This window comes from Leucoraja erinacea, chromosome 26 (assembly GCF_028641065.1).
Source record: "Leucoraja erinacea ecotype New England chromosome 26, Leri_hhj_1, whole genome shotgun sequence".
Taxonomy (NCBI): domain Eukaryota; kingdom Metazoa; phylum Chordata; class Chondrichthyes; order Rajiformes; family Rajidae; genus Leucoraja; species Leucoraja erinaceus.
In genome coordinates, this window is record NC_073402.1 from 22,707,250 (window position 1) to 22,728,586 (window position 21,337).

General features: G+C 42.5%; 1 protein-coding gene across 4 annotated transcripts; it reads right to left on the reverse strand.

Moving 5' to 3' along the window:
* Positions 1-333: 333 nt before the first annotated feature.
* On the reverse strand, positions 334-20,381 carry LOC129709807 (uncharacterized protein C1orf232). Of its 4 annotated transcripts, none has more exons than XM_055656410.1 (5): positions 18,069-20,381; positions 15,234-15,334; positions 10,816-10,884; positions 7,608-7,711; positions 334-2,915 (listed from the first exon to the last, which is right to left on the reverse strand). In XM_055656410.1, the coding sequence occupies exons 1-5, from the start codon at positions 18,085-18,087 to the stop codon at positions 2,615-2,617; spliced, it is 594 nt and encodes a 197-aa protein (XP_055512385.1). In that variant the 5' UTR covers positions 18,088-20,381; the 3' UTR covers positions 334-2,614. The 4 variants fall into 4 exon arrangements, with proteins under 4 accessions (XP_055512385.1, XP_055512387.1, XP_055512384.1 ...); XM_055656412.1 differs by having other exon boundaries at positions 15,234-15,282; positions 18,069-18,192; XM_055656409.1 differs by lacking the exon at positions 18,069-20,381 and having other exon boundaries at positions 15,234-15,856.
* Positions 20,382-21,337: the final 956 nt, after the last annotated feature.

The window sequence follows — 21,337 nt, forward strand, 5'->3', positions numbered from 1 at the left end:
CATACATCGAACAGTAAACTCTGATTCGGAGACCAGGGTGGAGCTCTAACGCAGAGACTACAAGGGAAACGTTGGCTCTGAGACCACGGGGGCATCAGTGTGCTTAAAGAATGCTTGTGTAAGTGCAAGTTTAGGTAAGTCACCTATTGCGTCAGTCAGAGAGTGCTGGAATGTGAATGGAGAGATTCTGAGTGTGTTAAGCTTATGCTAGAAATGTGCTGAGATGGAGACTGCTATTATGAGATTTGTTCCTCTGTAGGGAGGGAGAAGAGGCAAAGCTAACATCACAGCATGGGCAGACTGGGAACCAACAGAATGATAGACAGACGGTGAGAAGCCTGAAAAGGTGTAACTTTATGGTATTTTACATTAATACAGCCGACAAGCTTGGCTGGCACTGAGGAAATCAGAAGCAGGTTTACATTCAGTTTATGCAAATTCACTTTCATTACGCAGCAAGTGGCCACTTTGACAAAATAAAGAAATCATGCAAATGATACAAAGCAGTAAGCCCAGCCTGGGTGCAAGGTTCTGCAAACCAAACGGAATATACAAGTAATACTCGCAATCAATGCAGCTGTGACACCACGGAAAGCAAGTCAATGTTTTATCCGCGGCTCCAATCTCCGTCTCATGTTCCCACTCCACATGCTGGCAAACACTCCTTATTTTCTGGTGCACAAGAAACATCATTATAATGTTGAGGAATGTGAATGGAGGGACTATGTCAGGATTGCCGGAGAATCCTTATGGATTGTGTGTTGGTGTAAGGAGTGTGCGCTGGTGTGACCTAGAACATCACGGGGGGGGGGCAGAACCTAAGACATGTCCCACAAGGGTTCCCAGGTATCTGGCTCCAATCTCAGATTGACAGATCAGGGAATGGTCTCTTTGGTGTGAAAGTCATGAACGAAAGGTGGAGGAGAAGCGTTTGAAGGCATTGAATCATGGGGAGGTCACCCCAATTATAAGTGCCTTCAGGAACACAAGAAACAACAGCCATTCTGTCTCTCTGCTACTTATTTAGTTCATGGCTGATCTTACAACTTAGTGTCTCTGACCCTCACTAAACACATACCGATTGCATTGATATTCTGCTTCCAACCCTCCATGCCCAACAGTTGTAAGAGAAGGGAGACTTCCACCCTGTCGGCATGGGCCAGATGGTTATTGCAGCTTGCTATGCCACTGCTCATGCTGATTCCTTTGATGGGCCTATCTCACATATTTCACTCTATTAGAAGATAGCAAAGAATTAAACTTCATTAATTTTTTCCCAAAATGTTGACAAAGGGTGTAAAGGAGGCACAGAACTGTCCTGCTGAAATTATTCAATATTTTATTCCCCCAGTCGGATTTGTAAATGAATGCACGGAACCACATCAACACACAGGGTTTAAAGTGTTAGTTGTGTGGCCATTATTCTGTACATAGCTATACCTGGTTGCTTCAACCCCATGACTCAATACTTGGAGACAACCCTAGTCCCTGTCCCTGACCTACTGGCCGCAACAAAGCTTCATCAAGACCATCGTAATCCATAATCCATTCCTACAGCCCAATGTTCTCAAGACCATCCCAGCCAACAACCTCAGACCACAGTGACCCTGTCCTATCTTGGTCATCTCAGTTTTATCTTCTTTCATCTTTACCCTCTCACCTCTGTCTAATTTTGATCTGTCCACTATTTGAGGTCATGTTCACACATTTCCTTCATGACTCTCTACTCCAACTCATAGATCGCCTAGTCTGACATGGGACTTTCTGTCACTAGCTGCAAATTATTTGTGATCATCCTTCCTTGAAGCACCATGGAACGTTCAATCTTCTAAATAAATAGGATTTATCCCTGATGACGCCCCAATCTCCATTCCCAATCCTGCTTTCAAACCTGCTTAAAATAATGGGAATAATTTTCATGTTGATAAGTTATAGGAGCAAAATTAGGCCATTCAGCCCATTGAGTCTACTTCACCATTCAATCATGGCTGATCTATCTTCCCCCCTCAACCCCATCCTCCTGCCTTCTCCCTCAGTGAAACTACAGGACTATGGCATTGGTTTTCAAAGTTCCTGTCTATTGGTTGCTCAAGGCTTGTCATAAATTTGACATCCTCGTTAGAACTGGTAGATTTATCAACAGTATTAGCAAATTAAACACGGGACGTCTCTTTAAATGTTGCAGTAAGGATTAGAAGCTAAAAGTTTGGAACCTTGGATCTAAGGAACCCAAGTAGAAATTACTGAGGAGGTTCTTGCCTGTTGGCCATGTGGTGAAGGAGTGGGGATGGGGATGGGGGTGTATTTTATCTAAGACATCATGGTATAGAGTGTTAGAAACAGCAGCCTGGGATCACTTCATATCTGTAACATTGCTGGGTCGCACCAGTGATGGTTTCCCTCGCCTTGAGGAGCGGAGAAAGGATAGGAACAAACAAGTTCAAGTTTAATCTACTAGCATCTCAAACAGCACCTCCCGAGTTTTATTCACACAGCCCCGTTATCTTAAGCCACCATCTTTATCTAATGGAACGCTGGCTCGTTAAAGTTGTTCTTGCTATTCATCCCTCAGTTGGTGTCTGTCTGCAAGAGCCATCGGAACCTGTCTGTCTGCCTAATTGTTTTTTTGCATACTTTTATTTTTCAGTTCCGCCAACTTGCTGGTTACAAAGTTCCACTTGAAGACGGGGTCGGTGGGCTCCTCCTCCAGGCTGGTGTACTGGCTAGAGCCACACGAGTTGTCCGTGTCGCTGGCCTCGCTGCGTGTGCCGCTGGTGACCTCTCCCTCCCCGGAGCCCGCGTCTGCAGCCTTTTTGGTCTCGGACGCCTGGCTCCACCTGGTGGCAAAGACATCCCAGAAGCCGGTCGCCTTCTTCTCGGGCTCGGGCTCCTTCGGTGCCGGTTCTGAAAGGACACTGGAGACGAGAGAGAGGAAAGCACACAGTCATCAGATCTGCCGTCTCCTGCCGTCAAACGCTAGTCTCCCAAACCCTGCCGCCCCAGAATCTAAATGTAGCTGCCAAAAGTAATTGTAGGTTAATTTAATTTTAGTTTTAGCTTTCGAGATACAATGTGGAAACAGGCCCTTCGGCCCGCCGAGTCCGTGCCGACAATGATTCCCTGTACACTAGTTCTACCCTACACATTGGGAGAATTTACAGAAGCCAATTAACAAACAATCCTGCATGTCTTTGGAATGTGGGAGGAAACCAGAGCACCCAGAGAAAACCCACACAGTCACAGCGAGAACGTACAAACTCCGTACAGACAGCACCCATAGTCAGGATTGAACCCAGGGGTCTGGAGCAGTAAGGCAGCAACTCTACCTCTGCGTGCCATTTTAATTTGAACAGCTATGTTTGAACTGCTTGTTAAAATGTGAGAACGTAAGAAGATAATAGTAAATGGAGATTATCGGGACACCATCTTGCTCTCTTTTATTCATGGCTGATCTACCTCAATCCTTTGATACTTTGACAGGCGGGGTGTGGACAGGATGTTTCCGCTTGGGGGAGAAGCTAGATTAGAAATAGGGGTCACTGTTTATTAGCCATTGCCTATTTAAGTCAGAGCTGATACAATGTCTTTGGAACTCCCTTCCTCACAGAGCAGTGGAAGGAGAGTCTGGATATTTCTAAGGAAGAGGGAGATGCATTCCTGAGAAGCAAGGGGTTGGAGTGTTACTTGGGATATATAGGGACATGGCTGCCATGATCTTGCTGAATAACCAAACATCGAAGGGCCAGCCATGTCTATTTCTGCTCCCAATTCACGTGCCTCCCAACATACAAAAACTGTTTAGGAAGGAACTGCAGATGCTGGTTTAAACCGAAGATAGACACAAAAACTTGGAGTAACTGTTGATTTCTGTTTTGAATAAAATCAATGACTCAACTTCCAAAGTTCTCCAGTGTGGAAAATTCCAAGTATTCACATCCATGTGAGTGAAACGTTCCCCTTATTTCAGTCCTAAGTGACCTACCCCTTATTTTGAGATTGTGAACCCCGACTCAAGATGTGAAGAAACATCTTCATTGCATCTACCCAGTCGAGCCTCTGGGATTGTTTTATATTTCAGTGAAGTTACCTCTCGTTTATCTAAACTGGAGAAAAAGGCCCAGCCTAGCCTACTCAATCTGTCCTGAGGGACCAGTCTGGTGAATATTTTCTTTAAAGCAATATATCTTTTACTAGGTAAGGAAACTGTAAGAGTGTACCTCCAGGCATGGTCTTACTCTGTAATTACCCTGGTGATCAAATCCTCTTACAATAAAGAGCATTTGCCTTCCCAACACACTGCTGCAGCTGCTTGTTGGCTTTCAGTTACGTGTCTCATTCATTTGCACGTCAACATTTAGCAATCAATCAGCATTGTGTCTTTTTCGTTATTAAAGTGGATAACCTATTTTTGCACATTGAACTCAATTTGCTTTATTGTTTGCCACTTTTAAAGCTTGAAGAATATTTCCTTGAAGATTTTTTTTTTGCTTTCCCATCTGGGCGGCCCAGCTGGTAGAGCTGCTGCCTTTCAGCGCCAAAGACCCGGGTTCGATCCTGACCTCTGGTGCTGCCGGTGTGGAATTTGGATGTTCTCCCTGCGACTGCATGGGAGAGTTCCAGTTTCTTCCCACATCTCAAACGCAAGTGGGTTTATAGGTTAATTGGCTTCTGAAAACTGCCCCTAGTGTTAAGAGAATGAATGTGAAAGTGGTATAACATCAAACTAGTGTGGATGGTCAGTAGACTAATTGGGACGAAGGGCCTGTTCCCATCCTGTATGTCTCAATTTAATTTAACTATGACCAGGATTTGCATTCTATTGTCCATCAACAGTAAATGTGAAGATATTACATTTGGTCCTCTGAGCCAAATCATCACTATAGATTGTGAGTAGCTGGGGGTGAGTACTGATCCCCCTTTGGTAACCATTGGTCTCCACCCAATATATCACTCCCAATCCCGTGTGCTGTAACCCTGTTAGCCAACCTGCGTAGGACCTTAGGAATGCAATTGCATGTTGACTCATTTCCCCCATCTACTCTAACAGATACAACTTCAAAGAACTCCAGGAGATTGTCAAAGATTATTTTTCTTTCACGCTGACTCGCCTCAATCACAATATTACCACCTAATTGACTCAATAGCATTTTCTTTATAATAGGTTCCTGTATGTTTCCCTCCAGTAATATCAGGTCAACAGGTCTATCGCACTTCCTTCTTTCTTAGATAGTGGCATTACATTTTCTTCCCATCAGTCTGCAGGAACCAATTGAGACCCCAGAAGTTTAGAAATGATTGCTTCTATCTCCAATGCATTTATCAGTTTTCAGGCTCATTAACTTCTCATTTTTTAAAAACTAATATTCATTTCCTTTAGTTCCATTAAAAAAAATATTTTGCCATACCTGATGTACTCGCGCATGGTATGATTTGCTTGGATGGCACACAAAACCAATGTTTCACTGTTTTATTACACGTAACAATAATAAATCAATAATGATACCTACTGCTTGGAATGTTCTTTAGGTAGAGTCATACAGCATTGAAACAGGCCCTTCAGCCCAACCTGCCCATGCCAACTAACATGTCCCACTAGTTTCACCTGCCTGCTTTGGATTCATATCAATCTAAGCTTATCCTATCCATATACCTGCTCAAATGTTTTTTAAACATTGTGATAATACCTGTCTCAACTAACTCCTCTGGCAGCTACCAACTACCCTTTTTGGAAGAAAGTTGCTCCTCAGCTTCCCATTAAATCTTCCGCCCTCTCAACTTAAACCTGTGGTTCTTGATTCCCCCACACTGGGTAAAAGACTGTGCATTTACAATATATATTCCTCTCATGATGTTGTTCAGAGAGCTTTATGTGTCTCCATGAAAATATGTTAAGCTAATTACTATTACCAGCAATTCTAGAGGCTTTTTCCTTCGTTTTAATATTATCATTAATTTCTTAATATTCATTTGCATCACTTTTACTATTTTGATTTTGTGTTTATAGGAATATTATTTGTTGCAAATGATATATTATTTATTTAAATGCCACCATTGTCCATGCCTTTTAATGATGGTTCCTAATCCACATCAGACAACCCACCTTCATAGTTTCCATTGATTGCATTCAACGCTCTGATTAGACAACTTCACTTTTGAACGGTGCAGAATTCTGTCATGTCCTGATCACAGTTTCCAAGGGGACCCTTACTCCTTACAACAATCTTATAATGATATTATTAGTCTTGTTGCTCAGTATTACATCAAAAATAGCCTGTTTCTAAATTGGTCCCTGAGACATGGGGAAAAGTTGAAAAGGTGGAAAATCATGTGATTGTACCTCTAGGAAGACGTCGACTAGGATTGACAACCAGAGAATAGGCATTTCTTTGGGGAACTGATACTCTTGAGTCTAAATTCTTCTCTTGCTTATTAGATGAGATCAGTTTCATTTTGACATATTTTAAATTAACCAAGTCTTATACCCTGTAATGTCATTAATAACCAATTTCTATCACAGTCTTTCGCACGGTTTGCTATTTTTGGAAAGTTATTAGTGCAGAGATTTAAATAATGTATAACTTCTAAAATGAGTTTTGAGGTGAGCATTGGTCCAGGCAAACTCTGCTAAGAACCAGGACCGACCAGCCCATGTTTCACCTGAGAACACAGATCCGTGTTGAAAGGACATTCCCATTTCAGGAACATCACATTTGCAGTAGTCCGGTGAACATCTCGTGATTCACACAGCTGGAGCCACTGATGGATGGTCGGAAGACATTGCTGCCATTCCATCTCAGATCAGCAATTGGAGCTAACCTTGAATGGAACCTGTCACTGACCTTTGTCCAACTCTTGGTTAGCTGTGGGTACATTGCAAATGAGCAATACTTGATGAAATGGAGGCGACTCTTGACTTCACTGTGAACCGGGAAATGGCACTGGTTGTAATGTAACAACACCACATAGTTAAAGACAGGTTGACGTTTTAGTCTGACATTTAAACAAGGAAGTGTGGTCATTAGGAAATATTGATGGAGATTGATAATGTAAATGGGGTAAGCTGAACCATAAGACTTCTGTTGCAACAGTGTGTGAATTTAGGGTGTTAACGATGATGATGAGGTATCTATGAGGAGAGGCTTAAATATAAGAGCTGGAGGGCAAAATTAAAGGATTCAAAATTGGTATAAGGTATAAAAACAAGGAACTGCAGATGCTGGTTAACAAAAATAGTCCTCCTGCTTCCACATTGATGACTATACCGTAGACCTAAAAAAGACACAATGTGCTGGAGTAATTCAGCGGAGCAAGCAGCATCTCTGGAAGATTGGAATCTATGGAAGGATGGGTAAGCCCATGGAGATGGGAGAGTCTATGGAGATAGGAGAGTCATCTGTGGGAGAGTCATCTGTGGGAGAGCTGGTGTAAGGAGAAGCAGGAAGGAAAATGTTGGAGCAGGATGAATGAGAGTAAGATTGTTAGAGGTGTGGACTTCACTGATCTGAAAATGTTCGCTCACTAAGGGAGAACGTCTCTTTTTCATGTTATTATGTAGCAAACTGGATTAACATGTGGTCCGTGTTGACAAGAAGGAGGTTTGTACTCACTGTTCAACTGGAGTGGTGTTCTCAGTCTGGAGTAACTTGTGTTCATCATCCTTGTTGAAGAGCGAGGACATACATTTCCAACCCTTTGCACTGGCTCCTTGTACCTGCAAACAGATAAAGTCTATCACTGGGTCTTTGCCAACCTGCCTGGTAGCACAACGACAGATAATTAACTGGCCTGATCCACATTCTATCTCCTTTAATTGAAACATCAGTGGGGACAAGTAATGTTGCGGATGTGCTGAGCCAGCAGATCAGAGTGGTATCAGGAAATGTTCTACTTTAGTTTGGAGATATGAGCATGGAGGAAGGTAAAATGAGATGGTGGAGACTGGAATACAAAGAAAATGATTTCAGTGTTCCCATTGTTTATTTGACTCATCCAGGACTATGTGTTAACAATCACTCGGACAACACCTGGACAATGGAGGAATCGCGTCAGATACAGTGTAGTGTTGTCAGAACACGTGTGGAACCTGATGTATTTTCTTGCATGTTGCAAAGGGGGTGCATGTAGGTGATCCAAAGGATAGATTCTTGGGACCTACATCTGGGGCCAGGAAGAGAAACATTCCAGGATATTTTCTGGCTACACTTTGAGATAAAGCAATAGACTGGAGACAGTCCACCCTGTTAGACAATAAGGAAGGGGAGGACAGTGTGGTCAACTGTGGCAAATGTTCTAGACTGGTCACAAATAATACGCAGGGATGGTCACTTCTCCCACTGATTGTTCATCTCTTCCACCCACTGACCATGGACATCAGGTAACAAGTTGATCTTGTCAACATTAAGGTTTTCACTGCTGTAGACCAAAATGTGACTGCTGTAAATGAGAATGGAGATGTCTAAAGACTTAAGAAAGGAGGGAGGAGGCCATAATATATATTCAGGAGAGAGTTAGATATAGCTTTTAGGGCTAACGGGAATCAAAGGATAAGGGGTGAAAGCAGGAACGGGGTACTGATTTTGAATGATCATATTGAATGGCGGTGCTGCCTCGAAGGGCCAAATGGCCAACTCCTGCACCTATTTTCTATGTTTCTATAATATCGATTAGTCTTTCACTTCAGGAGCCTCTGTTGGCTTGATTTCAATGAAAGACCCGTCTGTCAGCTGGTTGTAAGGTTAGTTGAATGTAGCTTAGGTTTGTTTATATTTGTCACAAGTACCGAGGTACAGTGAAAAGCATTTTTTTTGGCGTGCTATCCAGTCAGCGGAAAGACTATACATGATTTACATGGTTCCAATGAGAGCACTGTTCCCTCAAGTACTGAGTGAATGTGGAGCTCAGGCAGCATCATGCCATGAGGCTGGTTTCAGGTTTACATTCCTCAAACAATATTTTAGAGGCAATTGGATCTGAAATGGAATAAAGAGAAAGTTATGTGATTGAAATTGAATGCTCTGGCTTTGAGGAAAGTTGATGAGGAATTGGCATAACGGATTAACACCATTGTGGGGTATTGAGCAGGGGCAGCTTGAAGGGGCAGTGTAGAGAAGAACCTGTGCCAAACCACACTGGGATTAGTTGATAGTACAGCACTGAAGATGAATACAGTCAGGCCTATACGCGGTGCAGAATTGGATGGCTGGTTTCACTCAATGGTGTGTTTTAACAGGTTGTGCAGACTGGAGAAAGGCAGAACCCCATTTAAACCCTGTACCCAGCAGAGGGATGATGTCCACGTGGACCTTATTACAGGAAGTGACAGGAGCTGGAGTCCACAGATACCTATCACCCAGATAGAAATGGGACACACATCCTAGGGAGAGATAGTGACTGTACCCAGACTCTGAAGGGAGTTGGTGTCTCTGAAGATCTGCACCACAGGGAGGGGAGGTGGCCGGGTTCACTTGTATCAATGGAAGGAGATGGTGCCTGTGGTGGACCATATTGTGGAAAGAATCAGAGAGATGATGCCCATGGAGACCAAATTCACACGGAGTCTACGCCTCAATCTGGTGGCCATCGGTGCCTCTAGGAAGTGATGGTTCTTCAGGACATCGGTAGCCAAGGAAATGACTGTCCAGAGCAAGCTCTTCCTTCATGGTAGCGGGGACTGGAATTTACTTTGTAAAGAAGGTAGAATCTCCAAGATAAAATAGACAAAGTCTAAATGGGCCCGTTCAAATTTGGAGGGCGGGGAACTTGCAATTTCGTCTTTTTTTTTATTATATTGAAATAGAAGTCTGAGCCCCTCACACCCACTACCTAAAATTGAGATGTGGAGCTCTTAAATATTTCAGTGAAACCTAATGGATATTGTGAGGGATTATATCCAATGAATAATTCAGAGCCTATCTTCTTTCTTCTACCGAAACACGAATATGTCAGGGTGAGCAATCCGTTACAGGATCTTGTAAGAGTTACTGAGTTCCTGGTGTGCGCAGACCATTCATTCCTCTCACCGAGATCTCTCCCCCATCTGCTCACTTTGACCGACCCTCAATATTCTGCCCATTCTGTGGCCTCTCATAACTTAGCCCACATTGATAAACGCTGACAACGGAGCTCTCTCTGAGCTCTCTCACACCAATAAACACAATACAGTCACATCTGCACGCCCATGTAATGACTATTTGATCAATTGCTGTCAGAGGATGAATATGGTTTTCGGCATTAATTGAATCAGGATTCCTTCTTCGATATTTTGCCTATGTCGCTTTAAGTAGCACTTAACAGTAACGTAATCTCAAGCAAACTAATCTTTAACTCATTGAGTAGGCTCTTTGATTATATCTCTAACATTATCAAGTTTCTCTCTCTCAGCGAGACTGTTGGGGAAGTGTTCAAGGTGTGTTGGCAGATCTTATGGGGACACACATACCTTGCAACTTAATGTTAGCAACAGCTCTTTGCATGTGCATTTGGTCATGTGTGTCTATGGAGGGAATATATTAATCACAGCTTAACCAAGCAGGGGAGCTGGAGTAAGTACAGAGGGATGAATAGTGGTTGTACTACAATCTAGCGAGGTAAATAACATTAGTAACTATCAAGCACCGATGCAGTTGTGATCAGTCCAGCTCGTCTTTGTGACCAAACTCTGATTCTCCCAGGAACTGCCTGCATTTCCCATCATAATATCTCCTCTTTCCCCCGTAGTTTTACTTTCTAGTTTGGTCAACTTACAATGCCCAGAGTTTACCAGCCTAGTGAAGGGAATTCAGATTGTCTGATGGATTAAAAATAAACTATTTCTACCTTTTTGGCCAACATTGAGACAGGACTGGAACCTTCCTCTGCCGTCATGTCCATCGCAGTGTCATTGTTCTGAAAGACATATTATTTATTTTATTTTAATTCTTTATTTCAAACAGAATAAAAGAATAAAAAGCAAGTGTGAAACAGCATACAAAAACAAAACACGAATATTTATAAAGTGTCATAAACAATATCTATAAATAAATGAAATCGTATGTGTCCAAAAAGGAGTAGGAACATGATGGCGTTTGACAGGTTAGATATCGAAACTGTTCCAACCTTCTGAAACGCTGCCCAGCAATAAACACTGGCTCACAGTTTGCAGACTTTTAATCATGTATCCAACATTTTCTACGTTCGGTAAAATCTTAATCTACCTGGAAACAACGTTGTACATATAATGCATCACGAGGAAAAAACATAGAAATTCTTAAAAACAAAAGGGAAATGCTGCAAATACCATTGCAAAGTCACAGTACATACCTGCTCCTTGATTTCTTCCTCTTCTTCAGCCGTAAAACTTTTCAGCACTTTGCTCTTGTAAATTTTCCAAAATCCCTGACTCATTATTTTGGAGCTGTGATCTTTGCTTAGGAGAAAGCTTGAGTTGTAAAGTTAGGCGCCCATTAATATGGGCAGGGCGGTGAATCGAGAACTGTACCTCGTATCAATACTTCAGGGTCCTAGACATTGCATTCGCGGCAGTGGAGATGAGGACAATTATCCTTCCGAACCTGCCTCTTGTTTCCAGTGCTGCTTCGAGACAAACTGAACTGCGCGCTGCAGGGTTGCATTAAAATTTCAGTATGATGGAGAAGCATCTGTGACCTGAAACTGTCTCACCATCGTCTGTCGAATCATAGGTAACCCAAGATCATATTTCTTCCAAGCCGAGATGACTGGTGAGACCAAGCCTACAACTGCAGACTGCATTCAAGTATTGAGTTAAAAGTTAGGGAGCTGTGAAATGTTGAAACTGTGCACTTTCCTGACATTTTCGGGTTAATTTTCTATGATTGCTAGGCAGTGGAATTAAAGTATTTCATGCCTGAGCACCTTCCACCATTGGTACTTTAAAAGATTAATTTTTAGGAAGTGATCACGATGACATCTAAAGACGTACAGGTATGTAGGTAAATTGGCTTGGTATAAGTGTAAATTGTCCCTAGTGTTAATGTGTGGGGATCGCTGGTCGGCACGGACTCGGTGGGCCGAAGGGCTGTTTCCACACTGTATCTCTAAACTAAACTAAGATGGGATGAAATCACCGTGAATGATTAAGCCTTGGTTCAATGTATCCGGCACAATCCGACACCTGTTGTGACCTTCCGTTTCCCAGTACATTGAATGGATAAAACACACACCTTTCCATTATGGGATCCTCACTATCTTCCACAAATAACATAATGAACTTATTGCCGTCACCATCTTATGTATTTAGTGCACCGTTATTTGAAGGCCTTTCCCACAGTGTGGTCTGGTACACAACTAGAACCATTGGTTTCAGGCTCAGGTTGTCAGAGTCTTCACCTTTATGAGATGATGAGTGGATAAACCATGCGACCTAGACTGACCTGTAAAATGGCACATACGTTCCCTTGCACCCTGTGGGAAGTCTTCTGTAATGAATGAAGAAGCTGAGGAGATGCAGACATCTCTCTGGCTCTGAAGTTAATTGGCAAGAGAATATCAATGTCCATCCTCTTGGCCACACACACAAGTCCTGTGATAATGTGAATAGGTGACATTTTAGGCCAGGACCCTTCTTGAAACTGATTTTGGGAGCGGGGGAAGAGTCTGGAAGAGAAACGGGGAGAGGACAAAGCCTGGCGAGTGATAGGTGGATACAGGTGAGAGGGAGGGAGGGTTTGATTGACAGAGGGTTTGAGCAAAGGCCGGAGATGACATGAGATAAGATAGAGGAAGTGCGAACTGTGAAGCCAGAGGAAGGAATGTAGGTGAAAGGGGATGGGGGTGGGAGCATGACCTTTGTTGGAATTGCAAAATGTAGAAATCAGATCATGTTTTAAGTTGCAGAGAAGAGGGAGGGGTGAAGAGAACAAAAAAAACAGTTATTTAAAAGTTATTTTAAGAATAAGGAGTAAGCCATTTAGAACTGAGACGAGGAAACACTTTTTCTCACAGAGAGTGGTGAGTCTGTGGAATTCTCTGCCTCAGGGCGGTGGAGGCTGGTTCTCTGGATGCTTTCAAGAGCTAGATAGGGCTCTTAAAAATAGCGGAGTCAGGGGATATGGGGAGAAGGCAGGAACGGGGTACTGATTGGGGATGATCAGCCATGATCACCTTGAATGACAGTGTTGGCTCAAAGGGCCGAATGCCTACTCCTGCACCTATTGTCTATTGTCTAAAAGACACTCAGACACTCAGACAGTTTACATACTGTAGATAGGAAAGATTTAGAGGGATATGAGCTAAACATGGGCAAACAGGACCAGCTTAGATGTGGCATCTTGGCTGCATGGACGGACGGACGGCCTGTTTCCGTGCTGTAGACTCTATGATACTCATGTCTATGATGGGATGGAGAGCAGGAGAGACTGAATAACATGCGGTGCTGGTGCCGGATGAAAGAGGGAGGTTGACTTGTTAATTGTGACTGATGGTGTCAGACGATGAAGAGAATGTCATTGTCCTATCAGGGACACATGACATTAAACTCGCTTGAACTTGAACTTGATGAGGGCAAGGTGGGACATGATAGTTAATGCACAATAATGAGGGGCTGGCAGTCAGTATCAGCGGATCCACATTTCCTGAGACCACATTTAAACTCTAAGAAAGGAAGGGTTGCCTTGTGTTTCCTTCAGGAGACTGTGAATGTCTCAATTAGAGAAGTATTCTTCTTCTTCAATGGCTCCCAGCTCCATAAATCTGAATGCAGTGCACATTTATACTCCTATAATTCACCTAGCAGGAGCGGGATTAGGGCGTTCAGCCCATCAAGTCGACTCTGCATGAGGCTGCAGCCAACGTTGGTGCTTTAAAGGCTGTAAGGGAAATTTCCTGGTACATCAGCCTCTTGATTTCCGGCAATGACGCATCAAAGGGTTTGTAAACCAGCTAACCCAGAACATCTCTGCATAACTCTGCAAACCATTTTCTTTTAAAGCAGCAAATTTGGCGTAACTCAATAGGAGGAAATTTGGCGCCTGACAAATGTTGAATTGAGACACATTGAGACAATACAGGTTGAGGTTTACACTTACAGTCTATTTAAGCAAAACACCAATTGCTGGAGTAACTCAGCGGGTCAGCCAGCATCTGTGGAGGGAATGAATAAGTGATTTTTCAGGTCGAGACCCTTCTTCAGTCTTACAATCTTCTCCCTCCTTGAAAGTGTGGCCCAGACTTATATTTAAAGCAATTTTGTCCTCGATATTCTGCTTAGCAGGGCTATATGAGCACTTTAATGAAGCTTCTCTTACAGAAACACTCATCACTGTGTGTATGTTAAACAGACCATATTTATTTGTAATATGTGTACCAACATCGTTTCCATTTGCTTGTGTATGACTGCACCTTACAACTCAGTGGTTAGATTCACCCTTTGCTCACCCCTACTGTATTAATGGATCCTGGCTTCCACCAATCTATTGCTGTGAGGGTCTCTTACAGGTGTTGGATTTTTTCTATTGCCTAACAATAACTCCGCTGAAAGCAAAGACTATAAGTAAGTAAGCAGGTTTCGATGTGTTTAGCTGGCAATGGTCCACAGATAGTCTTACCGATTCAGGGAATCATATGTGGCTTTATATAACTCCATCAGCTACTTTGTCTCTGTACTGCCAGAACCAATTAAATTTTCATTATGCACAGGCTTTTAGTTCAGTCTCTGTTACTAAAGAAACCATTTCATGGTATGGCTTTGTGGAGATAGGTTTGCATTAATGCCTTATCTCCTCTCTCAGTAACATCCCAAATTACTCAAACATCAGAAGCTCATTGAATAACAAAGCCCTGTTCACCTGAGCACCTGTTTTATTACCCACATAGTTGTCATTCATACAATGGAGTCACGAGGATCTGCAGATGCTGGTTTACAAAAAAAAAGACACAAAGTGCTGGTGCAACTCAACGGGTCTGAAGAAGGTCCCGACCTGAAGGGCCCTGACATGTTTTCTACAGATACTGCCTGACCCACCAGCACTTTGTGTTATTCGTGTAATATCAGCCTCAGTCCCGATGAAACTGTTTTTGCACAGGTCACATGGGATCTATGATTCACAAAATTGTGTACTGGAGTTTTCCTCAACTCGTGTTGAAATCAGTTAGAGACCAATTGCTGGAATTTAATTAAAATGAACAGTCAACAACTGACATCCACAAGAGAACCTATAGCCCTTAATAATTTTCTGAAATGTAACTATATGGAAGCAGTAATTAAAAAAAAAACCTGCCTTTATCCTTTGGCCATCACTTGTTCTTGAAGGATTGGACCATTTCATGCTACCAGAGAAAAAAATAGGAATCAGATCCAACTGAAGAAACTTGAGATCATCTGAAAAAGACATTTGACAACAAGTGGAAATCTGGAAAGAAATCATTGAAGAAATTGCTAAATGGTCAAAGACTACGAATAAATTAAACAGATGCAGAATACTAATATCACAAGTACTTGGAATAAATAGCTTGACATTTGGACCATTGACCATATAACCATATAACCATATAACAATCACAGCATGGAAACAGGCCATCTCGGCCCTACAAGTCCATGCCGAACAATTTTTTTTTTTCCCTTAGTCCCACCTGCCTGCACTCATACCATAACCCTCCATTCCCTTCTCATCCATATGCCTATCCAATTTATTTTTAAATGATACCAATGAACCTGCCTCCACCACTTCCACTGGGAGCTCATTCCACACCGCCACCACTCTCTGCGTAAAGAAGTTCCCCCTCATATTACCCCTAAACTTCTGTCCCTTAATTCTGAAGTCATGTCCTCTTGTTTGAATCTTCCCTATTCTCAAAGGGAAAAGCTTGTCCACATTAACTCTGTCTATCCCTCTCATCATTTTAAAGACCTCTATCAGGTCCCCCCCTTAACCTTCTGCGCTCCAGAGAATAAAGACCTAACTTATTCAACCTATCTCTGTAACTTAGTTGTTGAACCCAGGCAACAGTCTAGTGAATCTCCTCTGTACTCTCTCTATTTTGTTGACATCCTTCCTATAATTGGGCGACTAAAATTGTACACCATACTCCAGATTTGGTCTCACAATTTAAAAAAAAAACCCCTAGCTCTGTAACTTAGCCTCCTCTGATCTCTCTAAAGGCTTGCATCCTTCCATAACTTTTGTTACCACCTCCAGATTTGGTCTCACCAATGCCTTGTACAATTTTAACATTACATCCCAGCTTCGATACTCAATGCTCTGATTTATAACGGCTAGCACACCAAAAGCTTTCTTTACCACTCTATCTATATGAGATTCTACCTTCAAGGAACTATCCACGGTTATACCCAGATCCCTCTGTTCAACTGTATTCTTCAATGCCCTACCATTTACCATGTACGTCCTATTTTGATTTGTCCTGCCAAGGTGTAGCACCTCACATTTATCAGCATTAAACTCCATCTGCCATCTTTCAGCCCATTTTTCCAAATGGCCTAAATCACTCTGTAGACTTTGGAAATCCTCTTCATTATCCACAACACCCCCTATCTTGGTATCATCTGCATACTTACTAATCCAATTTACCACACCTTCATCCAGATCATTGATGTACATGACAAACAACAAAGGACCCAACACAGATCCCTGAGGCACCCCACTAGTCACCTGCCTCCAACCCGATAAACAGCCATCCACCATTACCCTCTGGCTTCTCCCATTCAGCCACTGTTGAATCCATCTTGCTATTCCTGCATTTATACCCAACAGTTGAACCTTCTTAACCAACCTTCCATGAGGAACCTTGTCAAAGGCCTTACTAAAGTCCATATAGACAACATCCACTGCTTTACCCTCGTCAATTTCCCTAGTAACCTCTTCAAAAAATTCAAGAAGATTAGTCAAACATGACCTTCCAGGCACAAATCCATGTTGACTGTTCCTAATCAGACCCTGTTTATCTAGATGCTTATATATATTATCTCTAAGTATCTTTTCCATTAATTTGCCCACCACTGAAGTCAAACTAACAGGTCTATAATTGCTAGGTTTACTCTTAGAACCCACAAAGGGCAATGGGTTATGAAGGATAGTATAATGATATTGGCATTAACTACGGGAGTGTAGGATGTGAAAGGTGCCCCATAAATGGCAATACTTTTAAAAACTATAATATGTTTGGTATATTATAGTCATGAGCACCAAGGTACAGTGAGTGAAAGCTTTTTGTTGCGTGCTATCTAGACAAAGAAAAGACTATACATGATTATAATGAAGCTGTCCACAGTGTACAGATAAAGGGTGAAGGGTACAACATTTAGAGCAAGATAAAGTCCATTTAAAGATAGTTCACAGGTCTCTAATGAGGTAGATGGGAGGTCAGGACCGCACTCCAGCTGGCGAGAAGACTGTTCAGATGTCCAATAACCGCTGGGAAGAAACTGTCCCTGAATCGGGAGGTGTGCGCTTTCAAACTTCTGTACCTCTTGCCTGATGGGATAGGGGAGAAGGAAGTGTCCGGGGTGAGAATGGCCCTTGATTATGCTGGTGGCCTTGTCGAGGCAGAGTGAAGTCAGTGCAAGGGAGGTTACGTTCACAACTCTCTGCAGTTTTTTTGCATTCTTGGATGGAGCTGAATGAGGCAATTAAATCATCATTCAAAATCAATGCAATCAAAAGTAATGTGCTCTTTAAATTATTGATTTAAACAATAATTAAAGCAATAGGTAAAGCATTCCATGATAGTCTTTCACTGTCACAGCTGTCTGGTCATAGAAATGTTCAAGCACTATGGCAAACATCCCATATTCCTCTTCGGGAACAATGGGATGGCTCAAGGTGCTAAAGGTGCTGGGTTTGTACAGGTTTTTTTCTATGGTTTGCTAGAGTCAATTTTGCTTCCCTTGACCCAGTGCTACCGGGTCAGTAACTGCATTAGAATACATTGGGAACCTCCTGATCTTGTTAGTATTATTAATGTGACAAATGCAGTTCCAGAAGACTCCGACCCCCACTCCTTATCCACTTGTTGGACCCTTTTTACATTATCTAAAAACAAGTTCTCTGAGAGTGAGTTACTACGTTGAAGACGGTGAAGATCTTTCAGTTACTCACTACATGTTGTACCAGACATCAGTTGTTCTTTTCTCAGTCTTCAAGTGACTTAAATGTTGGCCATTCTGTTTCAGATGGAGTACCCAGTGTTAGCCAATGCCACTGGACAGCCAGTCACTGTTGTTGCCATGGATACAGTTGCCATGCCACTGTCGACACTGTGATACGAGACATACTGAGGTATTCATGAGATTTGCCGATTCATTTTTAATTAATTAAAATGTAATTAAGAGCTTTTTAATAATTGAATGAAGTTTCTTTCACAGGTATGTAGCTATTGAACGAAGAAACTGTAATTGGACATCATCTACAACAGTACACAATGAATATTAAAATTGTAGATTCCTGAACACATTCCATAAATAGCACTCATTAACATTGGGTTAATAGTGAGGATCTGTCGCCACATACCAACCCTGATGAGTTCCCTCTCTTGTGACCAAACACTTTGTGCAGTCTGTATCACCGTTGCGTTGTTTTGAACGCTTTGCCTTTCTCCACCCACGGGAATGGTTTTCCAGTTCACAGTGGACTGAGGCCACCCCTCCTGACCTGTATTTGATTGACTTTTCTTTCTATTCATTCCCAGCCTCAATTATTTTTGTAACTTGCGTTACCAAATCTTCTCTACCTAAATCTTCTCTGACGTGGATAAGCTTTTCCCACTGAGAGTAGGGAAGATTCAAACAAGAGGACATGACTTGAGAATTAAGGGACAGAAGTTTAGGGGTAACATGAGGGGGGACTTCTTTACTCAGAGAGTGGTAGCTGTGTGGAATGAGCTTCCAGTGGAGGTGGTGGAGGCAGGTTCGATTTTATCATTTAAAAGTAAATTGGATAGTTATATGGATGGGAAAGGAATGGAGGGTTATGGTCTGAGTGCAGGTAGATGGGACTAGTGGAGAATAAGTGTTCGGCATGGACTAGAAGGGCCGAGGTGGCCTGTTTCCGTGCTGTAATTGTTATATGGTTATATGGTTATATATGGTTAAATAATGATACTGGGAAATGAAGAAGCGATGTAGTCAATAATATTTATTCAAGGAATAGCAGTCAGATAAGCACTTACAGCTTGTCCTAGCAGTACCCATTGCTGGCATCAGTTGACCAAGCTGATCTAGCAGCTTGCACTGAGTAGTAAATTCAGGGTCCTTTTATATGATGCTCCTAAGTTCACATTGGCAAACCAGCACTAGACTCAATTTATTCCAGTCTGTGTTTCAGTCCGACCCTCTTACTTGGTTCTGCTATCTCCTGCTACATCTTTTATTACATGTACCTAATCAATTCCTGGCCTGCTTGACTAACAAGTGGCGCAGTGGTAGAGTTGCTGCCTTACAGGGCCAGGGATTTGGGTTTGATCCTGACTACAGGTGCTGCCTGTACGGAGTTTGTACTTTCTCCCTGTGACTCTGTGGGTTTGCTCCGGGTGCTCTTTTATCCTCCCATGTGCCTTTGGTTGTTGGGAATAAGTTGTTCCCGAACCTGGATGTCACTGTTTTCAGGCTCCTATGCCTTCTTTCCAATGGCAGGAGTAAAATGGCCAGAGTGGAGTGGGTCCTTGATGAATCTGACTATCTTTTTAAGGCAGCGACTTATGGATCCCTTCGATGGTGGGGAGGTCAGTCCCCCTGATGGACTGGACAGTGTTCACCACTTTTTGTAATCGCTTTCATTCTTGGGCATTTGAGTTGTTGAATCAGGCAGTGATGCACGAGTCAACATCTTCTCTATTGAACATCTGTAGAAGTTCAACACAGTATTCGTCGACATACCGAATCTCTTCAATCTTCTCAGGACATAGAAGCATTGATGGGCTTTGTTTATCATTACATCAATGTTCAGTTGTTAGTTTAGTTTAGAGATACAGCGCGGGAACAGGTCCTTCAGCCCACTGAGTCCGCACTGGCCATCAACACTATCCTACACACACTAGGGACAGTTTATATTCATGCCAAGCCAATTAACCTACAAGCCTGTACGTCTTTGGTGTGTGGGAGGAAACCGAAGATCTCGGAGAAAACCCTCGCAGGTCGTAGGGAGAACGTCCAAACTCCATACAGACAGCGCCCGTGGTCAGGTTCGAACCCAGGTCTGGGCATTATCAGGCAGTAGCTCTACCGCTAAGCCACCGTGCTGCCCAAATGTGCTGCGTCCAGATCAGGTCTTCGGCGATATGCACGGCCAGGAACTTGAGGTTGTTGACTCCACCACCGATCCTTTGATGAAGACAGGTTTGGGCATCCTCGGCCAAATGCCTTTAGTCCCCCTTTTGATCATGCTAACTACATGGTGAATAATTACTTCATTATATTTCTGTAAATATTTCCATTGCAGAAAGTATTTGTTTTGCCTCATTTGTCCAATTCAATATTTCTAATAACTGATTAAGATTAATGTGACTACCCCAATACACTGAAGAGCATTATCATTATATGTGATACAAAATGCTGGCAGAACAGCTGCCTCACACTACCCAGAGATGCAGGTTGAATCCTGACCTCAGATGTTGTCTGTGCGGAGTTTGTACATTCTCCCTGTGATGGCATGGGTTTCCTTCGGATGCTCCCGGTTTCTCCCACATTCCATAAACACATGGGTTTGTAGGTTAATTGACCTCTCTCAACAACCAAAGCCGTACACTGACCTTTCGTGTGTTTGGAGTTGATGATTAAGTTGGATAACCTAGAATTAGTGTGAACAGGTGATCAATGGTCAGCATGGACCCGTTGGGCCGAAGGGCCTGTTTCAATGCTATATCTTTCAGTTAATAAATAAAAACTCAATCAATACAAAAATGGATTTGTTCAGTGCCAGAAGTTATTCCACCAAAGTTTTCATTTTCATTATTTTTGTTTCATCATCCGGAGATGTCTCATTTTGGTTCAAAATATTGATTGAGTATATATTTGTGATAGATTCCAAAACATTAATAACCACAGTTGACTGAGTAAGAATATCAACTAGCTGCCTCTGTCCCAACGACACAGTGACTTCTAGTTGAAAGTATAACCAATGTTTAAACAGGGCATGCCATCGTTCCATACATGATTGTCTTTAAAATAGCTGCTAAATATGTTCCTTCCATTTTATTCGGTACCTCAAGAGGGCACTGCTGCTCACCAGTCTTTAACGGTTCACTTAGCATTATAAAGTCATTTAAATCTGCATAGAGACTTTAGCGTAGCATCAATACGATAGAGACACACCACGACGTCTACTAAAGGCTTGTACTGTTTTAAATTTGCTCTGATTTACAGATCCTGATT